The sequence below is a fragment of the Pseudophryne corroboree genome, chromosome 8, assembly GCF_028390025.1.
Source record: "Pseudophryne corroboree isolate aPseCor3 chromosome 8, aPseCor3.hap2, whole genome shotgun sequence".
Taxonomy (NCBI): domain Eukaryota; kingdom Metazoa; phylum Chordata; class Amphibia; order Anura; family Myobatrachidae; genus Pseudophryne; species Pseudophryne corroboree.
Genome location: NC_086451.1, coordinates 411579980 through 411602128, shown reverse-complemented (window position 1 = coordinate 411602128; position 22149 = coordinate 411579980). Strand labels below are relative to the sequence as shown.

At 49.7% G+C, this 22149-nt stretch overlaps 2 protein-coding genes and 1 pseudogene across 3 annotated transcripts in view; 1 reads left to right on the top strand and 2 right to left on the bottom strand.

The window, feature by feature from the left end:
* The window catches only part of LOC134949351 (calpain-1 catalytic subunit-like), a 30953-nt gene extending 13382 nt beyond the window's left edge, over positions 1-17571 (bottom strand). Inside the window, exons 1-8 of one of the 2 annotated variants that reach the window (XM_063937864.1) lie at positions 17220-17571; positions 17086-17128; positions 15457-15519; positions 10480-10537; positions 10130-10194; positions 6093-6161; positions 5070-5148; positions 4002-4118 (exon numbers count right to left, since the gene is read on the bottom strand). In XM_063937864.1, the coding sequence (XP_063793934.1) occupies positions 4002-4118; positions 5070-5148; positions 6093-6161; positions 10130-10194; positions 10480-10537; positions 15457-15519; positions 17086-17128; positions 17220-17419 (694 nt within the window). In that variant the 5' untranslated portion in view covers positions 17420-17571. The remainder of the gene's footprint in view (positions 1-4001; positions 4119-5069; positions 5149-6092; positions 6162-10129; positions 10195-10479; positions 10538-15456; positions 15520-17085; positions 17129-17219) is intronic. The other variant, XM_063937865.1, reaches the window with a different exon arrangement.
* LOC134951946 (5S ribosomal RNA) lies at positions 8651-8769 on the top strand (annotated as a pseudogene).
* Positions 17572-17805: 234 nt separating the features above from the next.
* The window catches only part of LOC134949352 (calpain-2 catalytic subunit-like), a 266498-nt gene continuing 262154 nt past the window's right edge, over positions 17806-22149 (bottom strand). The window contains exon 29 of the mRNA XM_063937866.1: positions 17806-19107. Coding sequence (XP_063793936.1) covers positions 18938-19107 — 170 coding nt within the window. The 3' untranslated portion in view covers positions 17806-18937. The remainder of the gene's footprint in view (positions 19108-22149) is intronic.

Here is a 22149-nt window from a genome sequence, read left to right as displayed (position 1 = left end):
GGACATCTGAACGCGAGGGCTTCTTCCATGGCTGTCTCGGCACGCAGAGGACTCTGGCTGCGCCAATGGTCTGCGGATGCGGAATCCAAGAAGAGTGTGGAGAACCTACCCTTCACAGGTCAGGCCCTGTTTGGGGAAGCGTTAGATGCGTGGATCTCCACGGCTACTGCGGGTAAGTTGACTTTTCTTCCCTCTGCTGCACCACCGACGAGGAAATCATATTCTAAGTCTGCAATGCAGTCCTTTCGGACCGCTAAAGTTAAAAAGTCCAAATCCCCCTCCACTTTCTTTAGAGGTGGTCGGGGGAAATCCAGAAAACCCGCACCCACAGGTTCCCAGGATCAGAAGCCTGGTTCGGTTTCCTCAAAATCCTCGGCATGACAGTGGACCTCCCAGCCGGGAGATCGGGCAGGTGGGAGCAAGACTAAGAGATTTCAGTCATGTTTGGGCGTCCTCATGCCTAGATCCCTGGGTACAGGATATTGTTACCCAGGGGTACAGACTGGAGTTTCTAGAACTCCCACCTCACAGATTCTTCAAATCAAGCTTGCCAGCTTCGCTGACAGAAAGTGCTATCCTACAGGAAGCCATTCAAAAGTTACTAAGTTCAAATGTCATTGTCCCAGTTCCACCTGCAACACAAGGGTTATTAACTCAAACCTGTTTGTGGTACCGAAACCGGACGGTTCGGTAAGACCGATATTAAACCTAAAGTCATTGAACCCCTACTTGAGGGAATTCAAATTCAAGATGGAGTCTCTGAGAGCGGTGATCTCAGGTCTGGAGGAGGGGGAATTCCTGGTATCTCTGGATATCAAGGATGCCTACCTTCACATCCCGATCTGGCCACCTCACCAGGCTTATCTCAGATTTGCGCTGCTGGACTGTAACTATCAGTTCCAAGCGCTGTTGTTTGGCCTCTCCATGGCACCAATGTAATTACGGAGATGATGCTACTCCTCCGCAAGCAGGGTGTGAACATAGTTCCTTATCTGGACGATCTACTAATAAAAGCATCTTCCAGGGAGAAGCTGTGTTACAGAGTATTGCTCTCTCAACTCAGCTGCTCCGGGATCATGGATGGATCCTGAACCTTCCAAAGTCGCACTTGGAGCCGACGAGGAGGCTGTCCTTCCTGGGGATGATCCTCGACACGGAAGTTCAGAGAGTGTTTCTGCCGGAAGAGAAGACAATGGTCCGGGATGTCCTGAAGCCAGCCCGGGTATCAGTTCATCAGTGCATTCGCCTTCTGGGGATGATGGTTGCCTCTTACGAGGCTCTACAGTACGGAAGATTTAATGCACGATCTTTCCAACTGGATCTCCTGGACAAATGGTCAGGATCTCATCTTCACATGCACCAGAGAATACGTCTGTACCTGAAAGCCAGAATATCGCTCCGCTGGTGGCTGCAAACTTCTCACCTACTAGAAGGCTGCAGGTTCGGGATTCGGAATTGGATCCTCCTAACCACGGATGCAAGTCTCAGAGGTTGGGGAGCAGTCACCCAAGGGGAAAACTTCCAAGGAAGGTGGTCAAGTCTGGAATCCATGCTTCCGATAAACATTCTGGAACTAAGGGCCGTGTACAACTGTTTTCTGCAAGCTGCACATCTTCTAAAAGATCAGGCCATTTAGGTTCAGTCGGACAATGTAACGACAGTGGCCTACATAAACCGACAAGGCGGAATGAAGAGCAGAGCTGCAATGCCAGAGGTAACAAAGATCATCCTCTGGGCGGAAAAGCACACGGTGGCGCTGTCGGCAATCTTCATTCCGGGAGTGGACAACTGGGAAGCGGATTTCCTCAGCAGACACGATCTCCATCCAGGAGAGTGGGGCCTACACCCAGAGGTGTTCGCAGAGGTGACAAGTCTCTGGGGCGTACCTCAAATAGACTTGATGGCCTCCCGCCTCAACAAGAAGCTTCGGAGGTACTGTTCCAGGTCAAGGGACCCACAGGCAGTGGCGGTGGGTGTTCAAGTCAGTGTATGTGTTCCCTCCACTTCCACTTATCCCAAGGATTCTCAAACTAATAAAAGAGAACGAGTTCAGGCGATCCTCATTGCTCCGGACTGGCCAAGATGGGCTTGGTACGCGGATCTTCTGGAGTTACTGTTGGAAGATCCAAGGCCTCTTCCTCTTCGAGAGGACCTTCTGCAACAGGGGTCGTTTGCTTATCAAGACTTACCGCGGCTACGTTTGACTGCATGGAGGTTGAACACCAGATCTTAGCTCGGAAGGGCATTCCGAACAAAGTTATTCCTACCCTGATACAAGCTAGGAAAGGAGTAACGTCAAAACATTACCATCGGATTTGGAAAAGTACGTGTCTTGGTGTGAATCCAAGAAGATTCCTACGGTGGAGTTTCAACTTGGACGGTTTCTGCTCTTCCTGCAAGCAGGAGTGGATGTGGGCCTACGCCTGGGCTCCTTAAAAGTCCAGATTTCGGCCTTATCCATTTTCTTCCAGAAACAATTGGCTGCCCTCCCTGAGGTTCAGACTTTCTTGAAAGGGGTTCTGCACATCCAACCTCCCTTTGTGCCTCCTACGGCACCTTGGGATCTTAACGTGGTGCTGCAGTTCCTGCAACTGGATTGGTTCGAGCCTTTACAGGAGGTTGAGGTCAAGTTTCTTACTTGGTAGGCAGTCACACTATTGGCATTGGCATCTGCTAGACGTGTGTCAGAATTGGGAGCATTGTCCTGCAAGAGCCCCTACTTGATTTTCCATGAAGATAGAGCTGAGCTCAGGATGCGTCAGCAATTTCTTCCGAAGGTTGTGTCGGCTTTTCATATCAACCAACGTATTGTGGTGCAAGTGGCTACTGACTCCTCAATTACTTCAAAGTCCTTGGATGTTGTGAGGGCTTTGAATATTTATGTGAAGAGAACTTCTCGTCACAGAAAGTCAGACGCTCTGTTTGTCCTTTTATGATCCCAACCAGATTGGATGTCCTGCTTCTAAGCAGACAATTTCTCTCTGGATCAGGTGTACTATCACACATGCATATTCTACGGCAGGCTGGCCGTGTCCACAATCTGTCAAGGCCCACTCTACTTGTAAGGTGGGTTCTTCCTGGGCGGCTGCCCGGGGTGTGTCTCCTTTACAACTTTGCAGAGCGGCCACTTGATCAGGATCGAACAGGTTTGCTAAATTCTACAAGTTCGATACTTTGACCTCTGAGGACCTAAACGTTTAGTCAATCGGTTCTGCAGGATTCTCCGCACTCTCCCTCCCATACTGGGAGCTTTGGTACATCCCCATGGTACTAATCTGGACCCCAGCGTCCTCTAGGATGTAAGAGAAAATGGGATTTAAATTATCTACCAGTAAATCCTTTTCTTGTAGTCCGTAGAGGATGCTGGGCGCCCGCCCAGCGCTTCGTTTTCCTGCAGTTGTTACTTGGTTCAGTACTGTTTTCAGCTGTTGCTGCCTTGTTTCAAGCTGGTTAGCTTGGATTTCTGTTGTTAGTGGTGAGATTCACACCAACTCACACATATCTGTGTATTTCCTTCTCTCAAAGTATGTCCGTCTCCTTGGGCACAGTTTCTAGACTGAGTCTGGTAGGAGGGGCATAGAGGGAGGAGCTAGCCCACACTATTAAACTCTTAAAGTGCCCATGGCTCCCAAGGGACCCGCCTATACCCCCATGGTACTAATGTGGACTCCAGCATCCTCTATGGACTACGAGAAAAGGATTTATTGGTAGGTAATTAAAATCCTATTTTTTGTGATATCCATGCTTCAGCACAGGTGGTTAAATCAAAGTAACAGGTACCTTTTCTAGTCACCTGTGCTTCCTTATGGCTATTGTTAAAACCTGGACTGTTAGTGTGCCTTGAGTGGTTGGGAAACATTGAACGTTACAAGAGAGAAAAGAAACAATCTCTGCATGGGGACAATATAGAGGGCACACAGATGATGTGACACTGTCCTCTATCTACAATTCAGAGTATCACTTTCATAGGTAAAATCTGTGCTATTGGCAGCCTTGCTTACCAAATACACCAACCAGGTGCCCTACGCAGGACAAGAAGCTGTCAAAATCCACCTGCCTGACATCATTCCCATATTTCATACACAGCGACTCCACCAGCGAGTTGTTCAGCTGAAATCCTGGAGACAACAAAAGGTAAAAGGGACTTTGCTAAGCAATAAACTGGATTTTTTTAATTTTTTTTAAAGGGATTAAAGAAAATATATAGACTGCCTTATCAATATAGCCAGTACTAGTTTAATTCAAGTGTTTGACTACAATTACCCTTCCCTGAGACCCTTGACCAAACCTAAACCCCCTAAAGTCTCCTGAATTAACACTGTATCTCCCTTTACCTGACCTAGCCCAAACGTCCGCCTCTATCACCCTTTGTTGCCTAAAATGTTTGTTATCACAGGGCCACAGTTTGCAGTGATGTAGATAGATGAGGATATAGTTCTTCTATCATGGAAACGGTTACACTTTTATACCATCAGCTTTTATGTTAGGTTTAATAGCACTCTACAGTACCGGTATTTGTGGCCCTGGCAAAAGTAATGTGTAAAACATTGATGGTATCACACAGAAAGTAGGGTAGCCTACACTGCCTCTATCTGCACATGGTATGTATTTGACACTAAGGGGTCTATTTACTAAGCCTTGGATCGCGATACAGTGCACGGAGATAAAGTACCAGCCAATCAGCTCCTGACTGTCATGTCACAAGCTGAGTTTGAAAAATGGCAGTTAGGAGGTGATTGGTACTTTATCTCTGTGCACTTTATGTCCATCCAAGGCCCCACCCCCTTAGTAAATAGACCCCTTAGGCCCAGATTTAGCAAGCCTTGGAGAGTGATAAATTGCACAGTGATAAAGTACCAACCAATCAGCTCCTAACTGTCCTTTTTCAAACACATCCTGTAGCATGGCAGTTAAGAGCTGATTGGTTGGTACTTTATCACCGTGATATTTATCACTCGCCAAGGCTTGATAAATCTAGGCCTATATCAGGGTTGCTGTTACAGCCAGCCCAGCATTCTTCTGCCCACTACCCTTATAGATGGTCTATGCAGTACTGGGTCCTTTCTCACCGGCAGCTTCCAGTGCTAGGCGCAGCTCCTGTATGTCCATTGTTCCGGATCTGTCACGGTCGTGTTTTGTGAATAAGTGCTGGAAGAAAAGACGGGATAAAACCTCTGGCTGTGCCTGTGTTGGGATACATTATATAAATGATACACACTTTCATTGGCTGTCTGACCCCAGCTTCCGCACCAGTGCTGGAATTCATTCACTATATACATACTGCGAGGGAGCTTGAGTCAGGCGTCTGGTAGGGATGGCCATCGACCATTTATTTTTCATAATCATCAATGGTTGATAGCTTATGTTAAATACTTATACTATCGATGGCGGATAACCAGATGGTTTCCTGCCATCTATGGAACAGAACCACCTGATGGAACAAAACCACCCATCAAGCCCCACACCCAGGCTCTAGTTGGCATGCACCCCAGTTTAATAGTAAAGCAGGTATGATCATTGGCAGGTGAAACCATCAATGGATCCCAGGCAGATGGTTTATACCATCGAGGCTAACCATCAGTGGTATTAACCCCCCCGATGATCATACCGAACGTCCGATGCTGGCAGCTCTCTCGCTGCCTTTGTGATAAGGGATCCCACTAATCTGTGCCTCTTATCAGCAGTAGTGTAAAGGGGTGGTATTCATGTGACCGCCGGTCAGCTGACCGACAGTCACATGACCTCCTCCACCAGCCCGACGGGTCACTGTCCCGATGGTCGGCATGCCGACCAACAGGGACTATTTCCACTCGTGGGTGTCCACGCCACCCATAGAGTGGGAATAGAACCCGTGGCGACCGAGCCCGCAGCGTGGCGAGCGCAGCGTGCCCGCAAGGGGCTTGCTGCACTTGCCCCTCCCCGCCGGGATCCCGGCGTCGGTAAGCTGACCGGTGGTCAGCCGTACTACACCCGTGTAAAGTGTCCTATAACAGGGCTGCTCCCACTGACAGTGCCTGCAGCACACACCGTGTTCCATCTACTGTATGACAGTAGCACCAATGTTCTGCCTAGCAGTGATGTCACAGCATTACCTCCCATTCCTTAATCTTGCTCCAGAGATATTTAAATTCTTCCAGCTGAAGCTTTCCGGTCCCACTGAACTGTGATCCGTTATGTTAAGGAGAACACACAGCCAGCTCTGTACTATTATTACTACCCGGTATTTATGGAGCATCAACGCGTTACACAGCCCTTAACAGAAAATGTTTTTACTCATTCACACCAGTGACTGCTCCAATGGAGGTAACAGTCTACAGAGCAAACACAATAGGATCAATGGGGGTGATTCAGACCTGATCGTAGATGTGCTAAATTTAGTCAGTTCCTCTGACATGCGGTGGGACGCCCAGCACACGGCTAGTCCACCCCGCATGTCAGGCCCCACCCACCCACTTTTGCACATGGCAAGTAGCTCCCTACCTGCGCAGCCTAGCTGCTCTGGCACACGGCTACCCGCCGCATTCTGGGTCGCAGCGGCTGCGTGTAATGTCAATCAGGCAGAGGCGATCGCACCAATGAGCTTTCGCATCTCACTGGGCCTTACTGGGTGCGCACTCCAGAAACGGTTTCAGGTTGCGATCGCTCTTGCACCAGCGATCGGGTCTGAATTAGGCCCAATGTCATCAGTAGCCAACTGACCTACCACTATGTATTGGACTGTGGGAGGAAATCCATGAGAATAGGGGGAGACATTAACACTGCACACATACAGTATCCTGCTTGGAACAGTACCTATGCTCCATATCCCTAAACTATGTTCTGCCATTTATATGAGGACTTTACAAGTGTAACTGTTCCTGCCCATTCCCTCCCTACAGAGGTATGACACGTAGCTCTACTGCGGGTGGTCAGCAAAGCTAATTATACTGAATTTCTCATTCCTATCCTCAGTGGAAATAGGTGGTGGCCTAAATAATATCTCTTACATGTATTTCTTATGACTAGACAGGGGGCGATCGGGCACCAGTTTGTTTTCACTTTCACCACATAATATTTCATTTGATCATATATATATATCCACATTTCCCATTACCCTCATTGACCCAATTTAAAATTTCTATCCTGATATTGTCAGGCGCTAATATTAATAAATCCGTGATCGATGTAAATCCCATGTCATCTCTTACTGTCCCTCACCACTATTCTCTACTCGGGTCTCTTTCCCATCACAATGTTCCCCTAACCTTGCTTCTCATCTATTTCTCCGAGAGCTTTCCCTTCCTCTCGTTTCCTTTATCATACATCTGCCATCTACCAAGATGGCGCCCAGGGCCTCTCTGTTCTTCTATTATACACTTGCCATCTACCAAGATGGCGCCCGGGGTCTCGCGGCTCTTTAGGGCCACCTGACCATTCCTCCCATACGTCCATAAACAGCCAGCCAGCAACATGGCGTCTTAGACCTCACAATCCCCGCCTCCTAATCCGCGTCACGCTCCGTCACAATCACAGCTGACCGGCGCTCCGTAGCGGCAGCTGTTTGCTCCGGCCCATCGCGCCCGAATCATCTGATAATTGGTCAGTACTCCCACCCCTCCAAACCCGGAAGTGAACAAGCCCGGGGGGGGGGGACCGCATATGGAGTGAACTCTTGGCTCCTTCATTGGTACCCGACGATGCCCTGACCTGCCCAATCTGATTTTTTTTCAATACTGGTGATCGTAAGCCCACTGCTGTTCTGTGTACAAAATACACAGACAGCAACATTATATGTGTTTAATAATATTTTGTATTTCACCATATATCCTAGTAGACCCGTGTAGTATACATACAGATTGTTGCCATAAGCTCTATTTCCTAACAGCGGCTGTACACACACATATATAATTTTTTCCATTTTTTTTTATTTGTTATTATGTACTTGGTAGATACCTTACACTGTTTGGCTGATTTTTCACCAGCAGAGGCCAGTATACTGCTATAGGATTTTGCATTCACTGTGATCCTCAGTGCCATCTTTTGTTATTGACAATACCATTGTTTTTCTGGGTTAGTCTGTTGAATTTACTACACTTGATTTTCCAAACTTAAATGAATTTCCACACTCAGTTCAGGGTGTATTATGATCATCAATGAGATTCCTCAAATTGATGCTTAAATACCATGATTGCATTGCTTGCCCAGCCTGAGTAACATGCTATGGATTCAAATTTTGGAAAGTAATTTTTATTTTATTTTTTTCTTTCCCCCTATGTGCTAATACCAGCGCTTACTGTTCAGGGCTGATTTCTCTGGTGACACAGACAATTAATGTATTATCTATCTGATCTCTAACCCAATTTCTTACCGTTTTTTTGTGCTGTCTTTTTGTCAGACAATTTAACCAAAATCATAGATTTTCTACCTCTTGTTCATGCTTTACTATTTTTCCGTGGACTCTCATCTGCGATCCACGGAGCACAATACCACAGACGTGGGATTTGATGAGCCGTGCCTAACGTAGAAAGCAGATCCACATATTTTTCACTTTACTTATTCATCTCTTTCCTTGGCTTTTCAAACTGTCTCCACTCCTTTTTTTCTTTTTTTTTTTTCTTTTTTCTTATTTCGTATATAGGTGCACTCTCATTGGTGTACTATCATATAAATTCTCTACTATCATACCACGCTGCCAATGCCCGATCTCGTCCGATCTTGGAAGCCAAACAGCGTTGGGCCGGGTTAGTACTGGGAGAGGAGACTTCCTGCGAATACCTGGTGTTGTAGAGCAGGGATTATTTCCCTTTCTATGTGAGTTGCGACGCCAACAGCAGTATCACCACTAATTCTTACTTCTATGATATTCTTTCATATTTGAGGCTTACGACCAATCATTGTGGCTTATGTCAGAAAGTCAGGTCCTTTTGAATGCTGGTGACCATTAATTCTTGAATTTAAGTAGCCCTATTGGGACGTACTTATCAAATAATCCTTTATGACCACTCCTCGGTCCCATCAATACAGATATTCTGTACTGGTCAGGGGAAATGGGGGTAAGACGAACCAATGTCTACAACCATTCCAATCGCACATTGTGATTAAACAGACCAGAACATTTTAAATCTTTAATTAGTATATCCTTATTTCATATGGATCAGTTATATGGGTAATATCGTTTTAAATGTCAACATTAAAAACTATGTTTTAAGTATTTCTTTTCATATGTCATAGGAATTTTCCTTCTTTTCTAAAGAGTGCGCCCACACAAGAGCCTTCTTTCTCTCCCTCTTTTCAGTACATGTATTTCTTATGCTCAGCACTCTATAGTGACACAGCAGTCAGGACTGACTGAACCTAATTCTTGCTAATATACAAAATCCGTCTATAGTAAAGTAAATGATACAGTATTTGTGGATACCTCATATAGATAATAGTGGAATAACAATGGTATCTGGTGAATAAGAACTAAAAAAGACCTTCTCAACAAAGTTCCTTTCAAAATGCCAAATTAGTTTTCCTTCTTAAGCTATGTCCAGACAGACATTTGTTCCTCTTTTTAAAGTAATGTAAGTGTCGCCATTATGACCCCCCAGCCCACAGTAAGAAGCCAGGCAGGAGGGGCAGCTGTACCTGGGTGTGGATCATTAAATCGACAATGTTCAGGTCGACCACTATAGGTTGACGGGGTCTGGAGGTCGACTGGGTTTCTAGGTCGACATGTGCTAGGTTGACAGGTCAAAAGGTCGATATGAGTTTTTCATGTTTTTTTGGTGTCGTTTTCTCCATACAGTGACCAGGAATCCCAATTAGTGCACCGTGTCCCCACGCATGGCTCGCTTCGCTCGGCACAGATTACCGTTCCAATCGTAGTCCACGTGGATCGTTAAGTTTCAAAGTTCAAAAAAAGGAAAAAAACGTGAAAAACTCATGTCAACCTTTTGACCTGTCGACCTAGAAACCCTGTCGCCCGTCAGACCTTGTCGACCTATACATTGTTGACCTAGACAGTGTCGATCTTCAGGCCGGATCCCGCTGTACCTGGAGGCTAGAGAGAAACACAAATAGGAATATCATCGGTGTATCTTTACGGATGCAGCAATACCGCCGCCAATCATCACCCAAACTGTAATTCTACACAGACTAAGGATACGTCCGAGATCTTCAGAAGTTGGGAGCAGGTGTCCAGGGAAAACCCATGTGTCTTCAGGTGCGTGTCTAGAACAAAGACGTGGGGGTGCAATGACAGATCTGCCTCATTTCCAGAGTGAATACTAAGTACTAAAGTAAGGTGCTAGCAGCTTGTATAAATGTCTCCCCATATAAGTGCAATGCTGAGCCCACCCCCAATATCGTATCGTGTACCCTATAGCTCCTGAGTGTACAGCACAAATCCCTGACAGTAGGAGGCCTGTATTAGTGAGCATGTAGGCTGGATATATACATGTTTCCCACCTAGAGACCAGATAAACTGTTTCTCCATGTACCCTTGTGTGCTCTTACGTTTGGAGGTGACCTGTATGAGGATCTTCTGCAGCTCCTCAGGGCTGATTTCCTGGTCCTAGAATGAAACAAACGTAGAATGTTACCAGGGATGTTCCATATAATGCCAAATGCCACATACTCTGCCCATCATGATTACAGGCCTTGTCACCGGATCAGCTGCATTTACATCTGGCTTTCTCAGATCATCAGTTATCCAGGTTATGTAATATGCTTTTACAGAAAAGTAAAATAATGTTATTTATGCCTGTGGTATAGGGAGCCAGTGGATAGACTGGCAGAGAGAGGCTGATCCATAGGGAGCCAGTGGAGTGACTGGTAGAGAGGGTCTGTGCTATAGGCAGCCAGAGGAGTGACTGGCAGAGAGTGGCTATGGCACAGGGTGCGAGTGGAGTGACGGGCAGGGAAGGGTTATTGTATAGGTAACCAGTGCAGTGGCTGGCAGAGAGGGGCTGTGGTATAGGGGGACAGCGGAGTGATTGGCAGAGAGGGGCTGTGGTATAGGGGGACAGCGGAGTGGCTGGCAGAGAGGGGCTGTGGTATAGGGGGACAGTGGAGTGACTGGCAGAGAGGGGCTGTGGTATGCGAGGACAGTGGAGTGACTGGAAGAGAGGGGCTGTGGTATAGGGGGACAGTGGAGTGGCTGGCAGAGAGGGGCTGTGGTATAGGGGGACAGCGGAGTGACTGGCAAAGAGGGGCTGTGGTATAGGGGGACAGTGGAGTGACAGGCAGAGAGGGGCTGTGGTATAGGGGGACAGTGGAGTGACAGGCAGAGAGGGGCTGTGGTATAGGGGGACAGTGGAGTGGCTGGCAGAGAGGGGCTGTGGGAGGACAGTGGAGTGACTGGCAGAGAGGGGCTGTGGTATAGGGGTACAGCGGAGTGGCTGGCAGGGGCTGTGGTATGGGAGGACAGGAGTGATTGGCAGAGAGGGGCTGTGGTATAGGGGGACAGCGGAGTGACTGGCAGGGAGGGGCTGTGGTATAGGGGGACAGTGGAGTGGCTGGCAGAGAGGGGCTGTGGTAAAGGGGTACAGCGGAGTGATTGGCAGAGTGGCTGTGGTATAGGGGAACAGTGGTATAGGGGGACAGTGGAGTGATTGGCAGAGAGGGTCTGTGGTATTGGGGTACAGTGGAGTGGCTGGCAGAGAGGGGCTGTGGTATAGGGGGACAGCGGAGTGGCTGGCAGAGAGGGGCTGTGGTATAGGGGGACAGTGGAGTGACTGGCAGAGAGGGGCTGTGGTATAGGGGGACAGTGGAGTGACTGGCAGAGAGGGGCTGTGGTATAGGGGGACAGTGGAGTGACTGGCAGAGAGGGGCTGTGGTATTGGGGGACAGTGGAGTGACTGGCAGAGAGGGGCTGTGGTATAGGGGGACAGTGGAGTGACTGGCAGAGAGGGGCTGTGGTATAGGGGGACAGTGGAGTGACTGGCAGAGAGGGGCTGTGGTATAGGGGGACAGTGGAGTGACTGGCAGAGGGGCTGTGGTATTGGGGGACAGTGGAGTGACTGGCAGAGAGGGGCTGTGGTATAGGGGGACAGTGGAGTGGCTGGCAGAGAGGGGCTGTGGTATAGGGGGACAGTGGAGTGAATGGCAGAGAGGGGCTGTGGGAGGACAGTGGAGTGACTGGCAGAGGGGCTGTGGTATTGGGGGACAGTGGAGTGACTGGCAGAGAGGGGCTGTGGTATAGGGGGACAGTGGAGTGGCTGGCAGAGAGGGGCTGTGGTATAGGGGGACAGTGGAGTGAATGGCAGAGAGGGGCTGTGGGAGGACAGTGGAGTGACTGGCAGAGGGGCTGTGGTATTGGGGGACAGTGGAGTGACTGGCAGAGAGGGGCTGTGGTATAGGGGGACAGTGGAGTGGCTGGCAGAGAGGGGCTGTGGTATAGGGGGACAGTGGAGTGAATGGCAGAGAGGGGCTGTGGGAGGACAGTGGAGTGACTGGCAGAGGGGCTGTGGTATTGGGGGACAGTGGAGTGACTGGCAGAGAGGGGCTGTGGTATAGGGGGACAGTGGAGTGGCTGGCAGAGAGGGGCTGTGGTATAGGGGGACAGTGGAGTGAATGGCAGAGTGGCTGTGGTATAGGGGGACAGTGGAGGGGCTGTGGTATAGGGGGACAGTGGAGTGGCTGGCAGAGAGGGGCTGTGGTATGGGAGGACAGTGGAGTGGCTGGCAGAGGGGCTGTGGTATAGGGGGACAGTGGAGTGGCTGGCAGAGAGTGGCTGTGGTATGGGAGGACAGTGGAGTGACTGGCAGAGAGGGGCTGTGGTATAGGGGACAGTGGAGTGATTGGCAGAGAGGGTCTGTGGTATTGGGGGACAGTGGAGTGATTGGCAGAGAGGGACTGTGGTATAGGAGGACATCGGAGTGACTGGCAGAGAGGGGCTGTGGTATGGGAGGACAGTGGAGTGACTGGCAGAGAGGGGCTGTGGTATAGGGGGACAGTGGAGTGGCTGGCAGAGAGGGGCTGTGGTATAGGGGGACAGTGGAGTGGCTGGCATAGAGGGGCTGTGGTATAGGGGGACAGCGGAGTGAATGGCAGAGTGGCTGTGGTATAGGGGGACAGTGGAGTGGCTGGCAGAGAGGGGCTGTGGTATAGGGGGACAGTGGAGTGGCTGGCAGAGAGTGGCTGTGGTATGGGAGGACAGTGGAGTGGCTGGCAGAGGGGCTGTGGTATAGGGGGACAGTGGAGTGGCTGGCAGAGAGTGGCTGTGGTATGGGAGGACAGTGGAGTGGCTGGCAGAGAGGGGCTGTGGTATAGAGGGACAGTGGTATAGGGGGACAGTGGAGTGGCTGGCAGAGGGGCTGTGGTATAGAGGGACAGTGGTATAGGGGGACAGTGGAGTGGCTGGCAGAGAGTGGCTGTGGTATGGGAGGACAGTGGAGTGGCTGGCAGAGGGGCTGTGGTATAGGGGGACAGTGGAGTGGCTGGCAGAGAGGGGCTGTGGTATAGAGGGACAGTGGTATAGGGGGACAGTGGAGTGGCTGGCAGAGGGGCTGTGGTATAGAGGGACAGTGGTATAGGGGGACAGTGGAGTGGCTGGCAGAGGGGCTGTGGTATAGAGGGACAGTGGTATAGGGGGACAGTGGAGTGACTGGCAGAGAGGGGCTGTGGTATAGGGGGACAGTGGAGTGACTGGCAGAGAGGGGCTGTGGTATAGGGGGACAGTGGAGTGACTGGCAGAGGGGCTGTGGTATTGGGGGACAGTGGAGTGACTGGCAGAGAGGGGCTGTGGTATAGGGGGACAGTGGAGTGGCTGGCAGAGAGGGGCTGTGGTATAGGGGGACAGCGGAGTGAATGGCAGAGTGGCTGTGGTATAGGGGGACAGTGGAGTGGCTGGCAGAGAGGGGCTGTGGTATAGGGGGACAGTGGAGTGGCTGGCAGAGAGTGGCTGTGGTATGGGAGGACAGTGGAGTGACTGGCAGAGAGGGGCTGTGGTATAGGGGGACAGTGGAGTGATTGGCAGAGAGGGTCTGTGGTATTGGGGGACAGTGGAGTGACTGGCAGAGAGGGGCTGTGGTATAGGGGGACAGTGGAGTGGCTGGCAGAGAGGGGCTGTGGTATAGGGGGACAGTGGAGTGGCTGGCATAGAGGGGCTGTGGTATAGGGGGACAGCGGAGTGAATGGCAGAGTGGCTGTGGTATAGGGGGACAGTGGAGTGGCTGGCAGAGAGGGGCTGTGGTATAGGGGGACAGTGGAGTGGCTGGCAGAGAGGGGCTGTGGTATAGGGGGACAGTGGAGTGGCTGGCATAGAGGGGCTGTGGTATAGGGGGACAGCGGAGTGAATGGCAGAGTGGCTGTGGTATAGGGGGACAGTGGAGTGGCTGGCAGAGTGGCTGTGGTATAGGGGGACAGTGGAGTGGCTGGCAGAGGGGCTGTGGTATAGGGGGACAGTGGAGTGGCTGGCAGAGAGTGGCTGTGGTATGGGAGGACAGTGGAGTGGCTGGCAGAGAGGGGCTGTGGTATAGAGGGACAGTGGTATAGGGGGACAGTGGAGTGGCTGGCAGAGGGGCTGTGGTATAGAGGGACAGTGGTATAGGGGGACAGTGGAGTGGCTGGCAGAGAGTGGCTGTGGTATGGGAGGACAGTGGAGTGGCTGGCAGAGGGGCTGTGGTATAGGGGGACAGGAGTGGCTGGCAGAGAGGGGCTGTGGTATAGAGGGACAGTGGTATAGGGGGACAGTGGAGTGGCTGGCAGAGGGGCTGTGGTATAGAGGGACAGTGGTATAGGGGGACAGTGGAGTGGCTGGCAGAGGGGCTGTGGTATAGAGGGACAGTGGAGTGGCTGTGGTATGGGGGGACAGTGGAGTGATTGGCAGAGAAGGACAGTGGTATAGGGGGACAGTGGAGTGGCTGGCAGAGAGTGGCTGTGGTATGGGGGGACAGTGGAGTGATTGGCAGAGAGGGGCTGTGCTCACAGGTTTTTCAGATTTACATTGTTCTGTGTATGTACAAATTGTATTTATTTAGGGGTTTATTCATGAAGGAGTGAAAAGTGTAGAGAAATGAGGCATTGGAGAAGTTGCCCATGGCAACCTATCAGCATTGAAGTAACATTTATAATTTGCATACTATACGGAGCAGCTGATTGGTTGCCATGGAAAACTTCTCCACAGGCTCACTTCTTCAACATTTTCACTGCTTCATGAATAGACCCCTTAGTCGTTTACTTCAGTCCCTGCCACTATCCAATCTTTATTCCTCAGGGCCGTAATTAGGGGTATGCGAGTGGTGCTGTTGCACAAGGTTCAGGGCTCTGTAGGAGGCACCAGCACTACCCCATGGCCCTAGCTTCTGGCTAGCAGGGTGACTGGAATGGTACCTAGAGCCAAGATCACTGCTGCAGTGCCACCCGGAGCATCCAAAGGAGATTGCAGTAGTTTTGGGGTCATAGATGATGCCCTATGGAGCCAATGGGAATACAGCAGCAGCAGTGCACTGCATGTGGCCAGCGTAACCCACACTCAGTGCTGGTTCTTACCTGTCCTGAGAGTCGCTTGAAATGTCTGCTGAACTCTTCCGCACTGATCCGGAGCTCACTCTCCTGCAGGAAGAAAACAAACATATGTCCGTGTTATAAGGAACAGGAGTGTAATAAGGATGTATAGGCTTACGTGTTCTGGGCTCCTAGGGGTCAGTGCAGAGTGCACACAAGTCCAGTTGCTGACAGATTCTGCATGTTTTTCTACTGCGCAATCTCTGGTGCCAAGCCATGGGCAGTAAAAGCCCATTCAAAACAACGTTGAAAGCGGCACTAGTTTGAGTGCCTCGGTGACAGGGGCGTGCTTTCACTGCACATGAATGCACGCCGCTGTCAATCACCCATATGTGATTGTACAGCGGATCTGTCACTGGATACAGCTGTCCAGTGATGGATCCGCTGTCATCACTGGGTGGGCGGCAGGGATGCGGCAGAGGTGCGGGCGTTTTCGGCAGCGGGACCCAGCGGGGATGGCTGGCATGACGGCAGGCCTGGATCCAAGAGAATCCAGTCCCTGCCTGTCATTTTTGCAGAGTTCGGCAGCGGAGCGGAGCAGCTCCAATTTAAAAAATAGTGCAGTTAGCGACATATTTTAAATCTAAGATGGCCACCGCGAGCCAATCACGGCTCGTCACATCATCGCCCCGCCCCTCGGCGCTGGCTTATATAAGCCAGCGCTAGGAAGTGTCTGTCAGTCCGCCGGCGGGGAGGGAGCGTGCAAGAGCTCCTGAAGAGAGAAGACGCCAGGAAGTCCTGGGAGGAGGCGGCGGCCATGGAAAAGAGCTGCCCAAAGGTCACCACCTTCCAGGTGAAAACGCTATTGAATAAAACTTTTTTTTTTTTTAATGTCTTGTGTGTTTATTTTAATATTTTCTTTACAGGCAGACTACAGGTGCCAGCGGGCCCTTAATGTCCGGGCATGCTGGCACTTGTGGTTCTCCAAGTGCCGGCAGGCTTGCTGGGACCTGTAGGCCGCCTGTAAAGAACAATATTACTATTCTTTTTAGGCAGACTACAGGTGCCAGCGAGCCCTTAATGTCCGGGCATGCTGGGACTTGTAGGCCACCTGTAAAGAATAATATTAGCTTGCCATGAACCCCGCACCTACCACCACGGGTTCGGGGCAAAGCACTGGGAATTGCTCAGGGAGAGGGACTCTATTTTATTTTTTGGAGTCCCCACTTTCTGAGGAATCCTAGCCCTAGGCTGACTGGATTAGGGGGCGTTTAATGTTATGGCAGGGGGACCCCACACCGAGTGTCTCCCCTGCTATGGCATTATCCCCCCATGGCTGGTGCAGCCTGGTGCTGGTTTTCATCAAGTATGGGGAACCCTACGTGGTTTTTTAAAAATGTTCACGGGGGGGTGGTAGAGAGGAGAGTGTCCGAGTGCCTCCCCAGCCAAAGACCTCACCGCACGTCACTGTAAATGTGCATGCAAAGTGATCGGTGTATTTTAGCTGCATCCCATGCATGATGGATAGGCCAGGGCAGGTGTAACAGTGCACGGATAGTGATGGTGGCGATGTGGTCACAGATCTGCATACCACCCAATATTCCAGTGCAGCTGCCAGTGCTTGTGTGCAAATCTGCATTACCCCCAGTGTTATCACAGTATGGGACAACGTACCTGGAAGACCTCCCCTCTCGCTTTCACCTCACAGTCAATCTCCCTGAGGACAGACAGAAACCATCAATGTGAGCACTGTACACAGGCAGGAGCAGAGAACGGAGATAAATGTGTGTAATTGAGCGCTGCCTCACGTGAGTGTGTTCTCTGTCTCTGTGAAGACCCTCAGGGTAAAGGAAGACTCCTCATGGGGCATGTAGGTGGTGGGGATGATCAGGTACTGTCCGGGGGGCAGCTCATAGCGGGCAGTGACATCTCGCTTGGCCACATATGGTGTAAGGATCATGGGGATCAGACCGGAGGCAGTTTCCATCCTCTGAGACACTGAGGACATGGGGCTGAACTACAACGGACAGAATGAGTGAAGTCAGCCAGCTAGTGCACTAACAGGGATCAGTCATACTCTAGAGTAGTCTCTGACAGCCCATGCACTATACACTAGTAGGGATCAAACAATCACACTCTAGAGTACACTAACAGTGCATGCACTATACACTAGTAGGGATAAGACATTACACTCTAGAGTACACTAACAGTCCATGCAGGGATCAGACAATCATACTCTAGAGCAGTGGTTCTCAAACTCGGTCCTCAGGACCCCACACAGTGCATGTTTTGCAGGTAACCCAGCAAGTGCACAGGTTACTCACTGACACATTTTAAACGGTCCACAGGTGGAGTTAATTATGTCACTTGTGATTCTGTGATGAGACCTGCAAAACATGCACCATGTGGGGTCCTGAGGACCGAGTTTGAGAACCTGTGCTCTAGAGTACCCTAACAGTCCATGCACTATACACTAGTAGGGATCAGACGGTATCCAGTCTCTAGGTCGACCACACTTGGGTCGACAGTCACTAGGATGACCACTATTGGTCAACATGCATTAGGTCGACATGGTCACTAGGTCGACATGACAAAAGGTCGACATGAGTTTTTTTTACAATTTTTTTCATTTTTTTACATTTTTATACTTTACAATACACATGGACTACAATTGGGACCGGTAACCTGTGCTGATCACAGCGAGGCACCTTGCCCGAAGCATAGCGAACAAAGCGAGCCGTGCGAGGGGACATGGAGCACTAATTGGGGTTCCCGGTCACTCTATGAAGACAATTACACTATTTTCCTTTTTAAAAACCCTCATGTCGACCTTGCGACCTGTCGACCTTGTCGTGTCGACCTAATGCTTGTGTCGACCTATTTTTGGGAGTCGACTTAGTTACTGTCGGCTAATAGTGGGCGACCTAGACACTGTCGACCTAAGTGTGGTCGACCCAATGAACCACACCCGATCAGGCAATCATACTCTAGAGTACCCCAACAGTTCAGGCACTATACACTAGTAGGGAACGGACAATCACCCGATACACTGACAGCGCATGTACTATACACTAGTAGGGAACGGACAATCACCCGATACACTGACAGCCCATGTACTATACACTAGAAGGGATCCGATAATGAATTATCCAGTATACAGACAGATTTTGCACTATATCCTAGTAGGTATCAGACAACCATCCGATATACAGACAGATCATCCACTATAACCTAGTAGGGATCAGACAATCACCGGTACACTGACAGACCAATCACTGTACTGGCACACCATATGGAGAGAGAGTGTGGGTGAGACAGATGCAGGTCAGTAAGGAAGAGAACCGTGGTATAGTAGGCTTCTGGCAATTATCTTGGACTGTATTCACCTGTTTTGGCACCTGTAAAATAATAATATTTCCAGACACATTAGATTTGGATATCAGTAGCACAGGACAATAAAAAAAGGGCACAAAGTCAGGGTAAAGAAAGGTTCCTGGCAAACGTGAAGATCTATCAAACTCAATGTTTATCCATATTTCACCTTGTAGACCTCAAAGCCGATAACCAGGAAGTCCCTCCCGATGGCTCTGCCTTTCCGCCTGTCCTCCTGTAGGAGAGATGCCAGTAGGGTGCAAAAACTTTTCTCATCCCCTCCTTCCAAAGTCACCAAGAACTGAGGGTTTGTCCAGAACGTGCCTGCATGGGTAGAAGAGTATACTGTAGGAATAAGGGGCAAATAATGTAATATAGCATAGTATAGCATGTGTGTAATTGGGTCTAACTGGAATTGATAACAAAAGTACTGATTCCTGATTTGTCTGACCTCATAAGCAAACAAAGGAAGGGAGGGGGCGTTTCCAGTTGGCCGGAAAACCCCCTTCCCCTTGGTTGTGTCTATGTTCCCTTTGTGATCAGGACCAGGAAGTGAAAGCACGAGAGGGCAGTAGATAACTTCCGCCCTTACAGCACCTAAATGTTTTATCCGTTCTCCGCTCTTTTGAGGTTATTTCGTTTTGTCTATGCACCATTGGACCCTTCTCTCGCCACGCTTCGGGCTCGGTGTTTCGCTCCGCTTTGCTTGCCACAGGTTACTATTCCAAATAGTTTGTGACATGGACCCAGGGGCTTATGGGAAAGGTCCTCTCCACGAAGGGTAACTAGACGCTACCCTTCCCCACAGCCTGGCCAGCGGCCACTACATCCAGTATAAAGGGTGGAATGGAGCTGCTGCACATGTCCAGTGGCAGCAGATCTTCCTACCAAGTCTGTGTTTGTGGATCTGAGTGCATACCTCCCAACATGACCCTCTCCAGGAGGGACAGAATGCTCTGCTCCTGGACTTTTCTCTTAATTTATGATTGCCATCACCTGTGGTGAAACACCTTTCTTATCCATTACCTGTTCAACACAGGTGCCGTCAATCATAAATTAAGAGAAAAGTCCAGAAGCAGAGCATTGTGTCCCTCCTGGAGAGGGTCATGTTGGGAGGTATGTGAGTGATCAATCATCGCACTACAGAGAGAATCTGGTAAGTGGCTTACCATGATCACTGGGCTTGCATGCTAATTATGCATCCTTCAAGGGCTGACAATTGCGCTAAAATCAAACATTTGGAAACTCCCCTCCAGAAGTCCTGCGTTTGCCCTGCATTAACCACTATCAGCAATAAGTCAGCCTCTCCCGTCACCTGTCATATGCACAATAACTGACACCAATCACACCACATGCACAGCTGCACCACAACTCCCAGTTGTCCACTAGAATTCTTCCTATCATTGTCATTTATGGAAAGATCCTGGGTCCTTTACTTGCTGTGTGGGACTTACCATATTTATTATTATTATTATTATTATCATCCTTTATTTATATGGCGCCACAAGGGATCCGCAGCGCCCAATTACAGAGTACATGAATAATCAAACAGGAAAACAGCAACTTACAGTTGATGACAGTATAGGACAAGTACAGGGTAAATAAACATAGTTACATCAGCAGATGACACTGGACTAAGTATCAGGTGGCAGAAGACTGCTGAATGTGGTACAGTTGAAGATTATTAAAGTGAGAAAGTATAAGCACATGAGGGAAGAGGGCCCTGCTCGTGAGAGCTTACATTCTAAAGGGGAGGGGTAGACAGACAGGGGTAACACAGATGGGGTATATAGAGAGCTTGGAACAGAGGGTTAGGATGAGATTTGGCTGGGTTTGGTGAAGAAGTGGGTCTTGAGAGCCCGTATGAAGTTTTGTAGAGAGGTGGAGAGTCTGAGAGGGAGAGGTAGGGAATTCCAGAGAAGTGGTACAGCACGTGAAAAATCTTGGAGGTAGGAGAGTCGGCGTGCATTAGCAGAGCGAAGAGGATGGGTGGGAGTTTAAAGGGAGATAAGGTCAGAGATGTAGATGGGAGAGGAGTGGGTGAGGGCTTTGTTAGCGAGTGTGAGAAACTTGAAATGGATTCTGAAAGGGAAGGGGAGCCAGTGAAGGTCTAGTAAGAGAGGAGAGGTGGACGTAGTGCGTTTGGTGAGGAAGATGAGCTGGACAGCAGCATTGAGGATAGATTGGAGTGGAGAGAGGTATTTGTCAGGAATGCCAGTCAGGAGGAGATTACAGTAGTCCAGTCTGGAGATGACCAGTGAGTGGATAAGAGTCTTAGTAGCATCCTGGGTCAGAAAGGGTCTGATCCTGGAAATAATTTTTAGATGAAAACGGCAGGTTTGTGAGAGGTGCTGAATGTGTGGTTTGAAGGAGAGGGAGGAGTCGAGGATTACTCCAAGACAGCGCACTTGGGGGGTAGAGGAGATAGTAGTGCCATCAATAGATAATGAGATTGTAGGTGAGGTTATGTGGGAGGGAGGGATTAAGTGGTAATCTGAAATGCTGGAACACTGCTAGTATGTAAAGTCCAAAAGTCTTGTATTAGTACGCAGCAATCAGGTAAAAAAATGGCTAAACTGCGCATGCATAAGCACCGCAATGCACACACGCTTTGTACGGGCACAAAGAGCATTGCTGCTGTCACTGGTTCTAGCAAAGATTCCATTCGCACAGCCGATCGCAAGGAGATTGACAGGAAGAGGGCATTTATGGGTGTCAACTGACCGTTTTCTGGGAGTGTTTGGGAAAACGCAGGCATGTCCAGGCGTTTGCAGGGCGGGTATCTGATGTCAATTCCGGGACCTTCGTCGCTGCAATCATCGCACAGAATAAGTAACTACAGGGCTGGTCTTGTTTTGCACAAAATGTTTTTGTACCGCTCCGCTGCACAGGCATTCGCACTCCTGCAAAGCAAAAATACACTCCCCCGTGGGCGGCGACTATGCGTTTGCACGGCTGCTAAAAGTAGCTAGCTAGCGATCAACTCTGAATGAGGGCCTATATCCGTGGAATTATTGCTGGTTATATTAGTTTATAATATGTGGAACTAACCTGTCTGCCATATGATCTAGGAGGACAGAATAAATAGGGAACATTTATTATCTATTACCTGATTGTTTCTGTAACCCACATTTCCTAGTTTAGTAGTGTCTTATACAGTGTATACGGATTTGGGATGTAATACCGGCTGACAGGATGCCGGCTGCGCATTCCGTCTGCCGGAATACCGTCAGCGAGTCCCCTCGCCGCGCATCGGGCCCGCTCGTTTGGTGGCATGGACCCACCAACTGAGTAGGAATTGCGGGTGGGAGTCTGTATTCTGACCACCAGTAAAATGTCCGCTGTCGGGATTCCAGCGTCGGTATC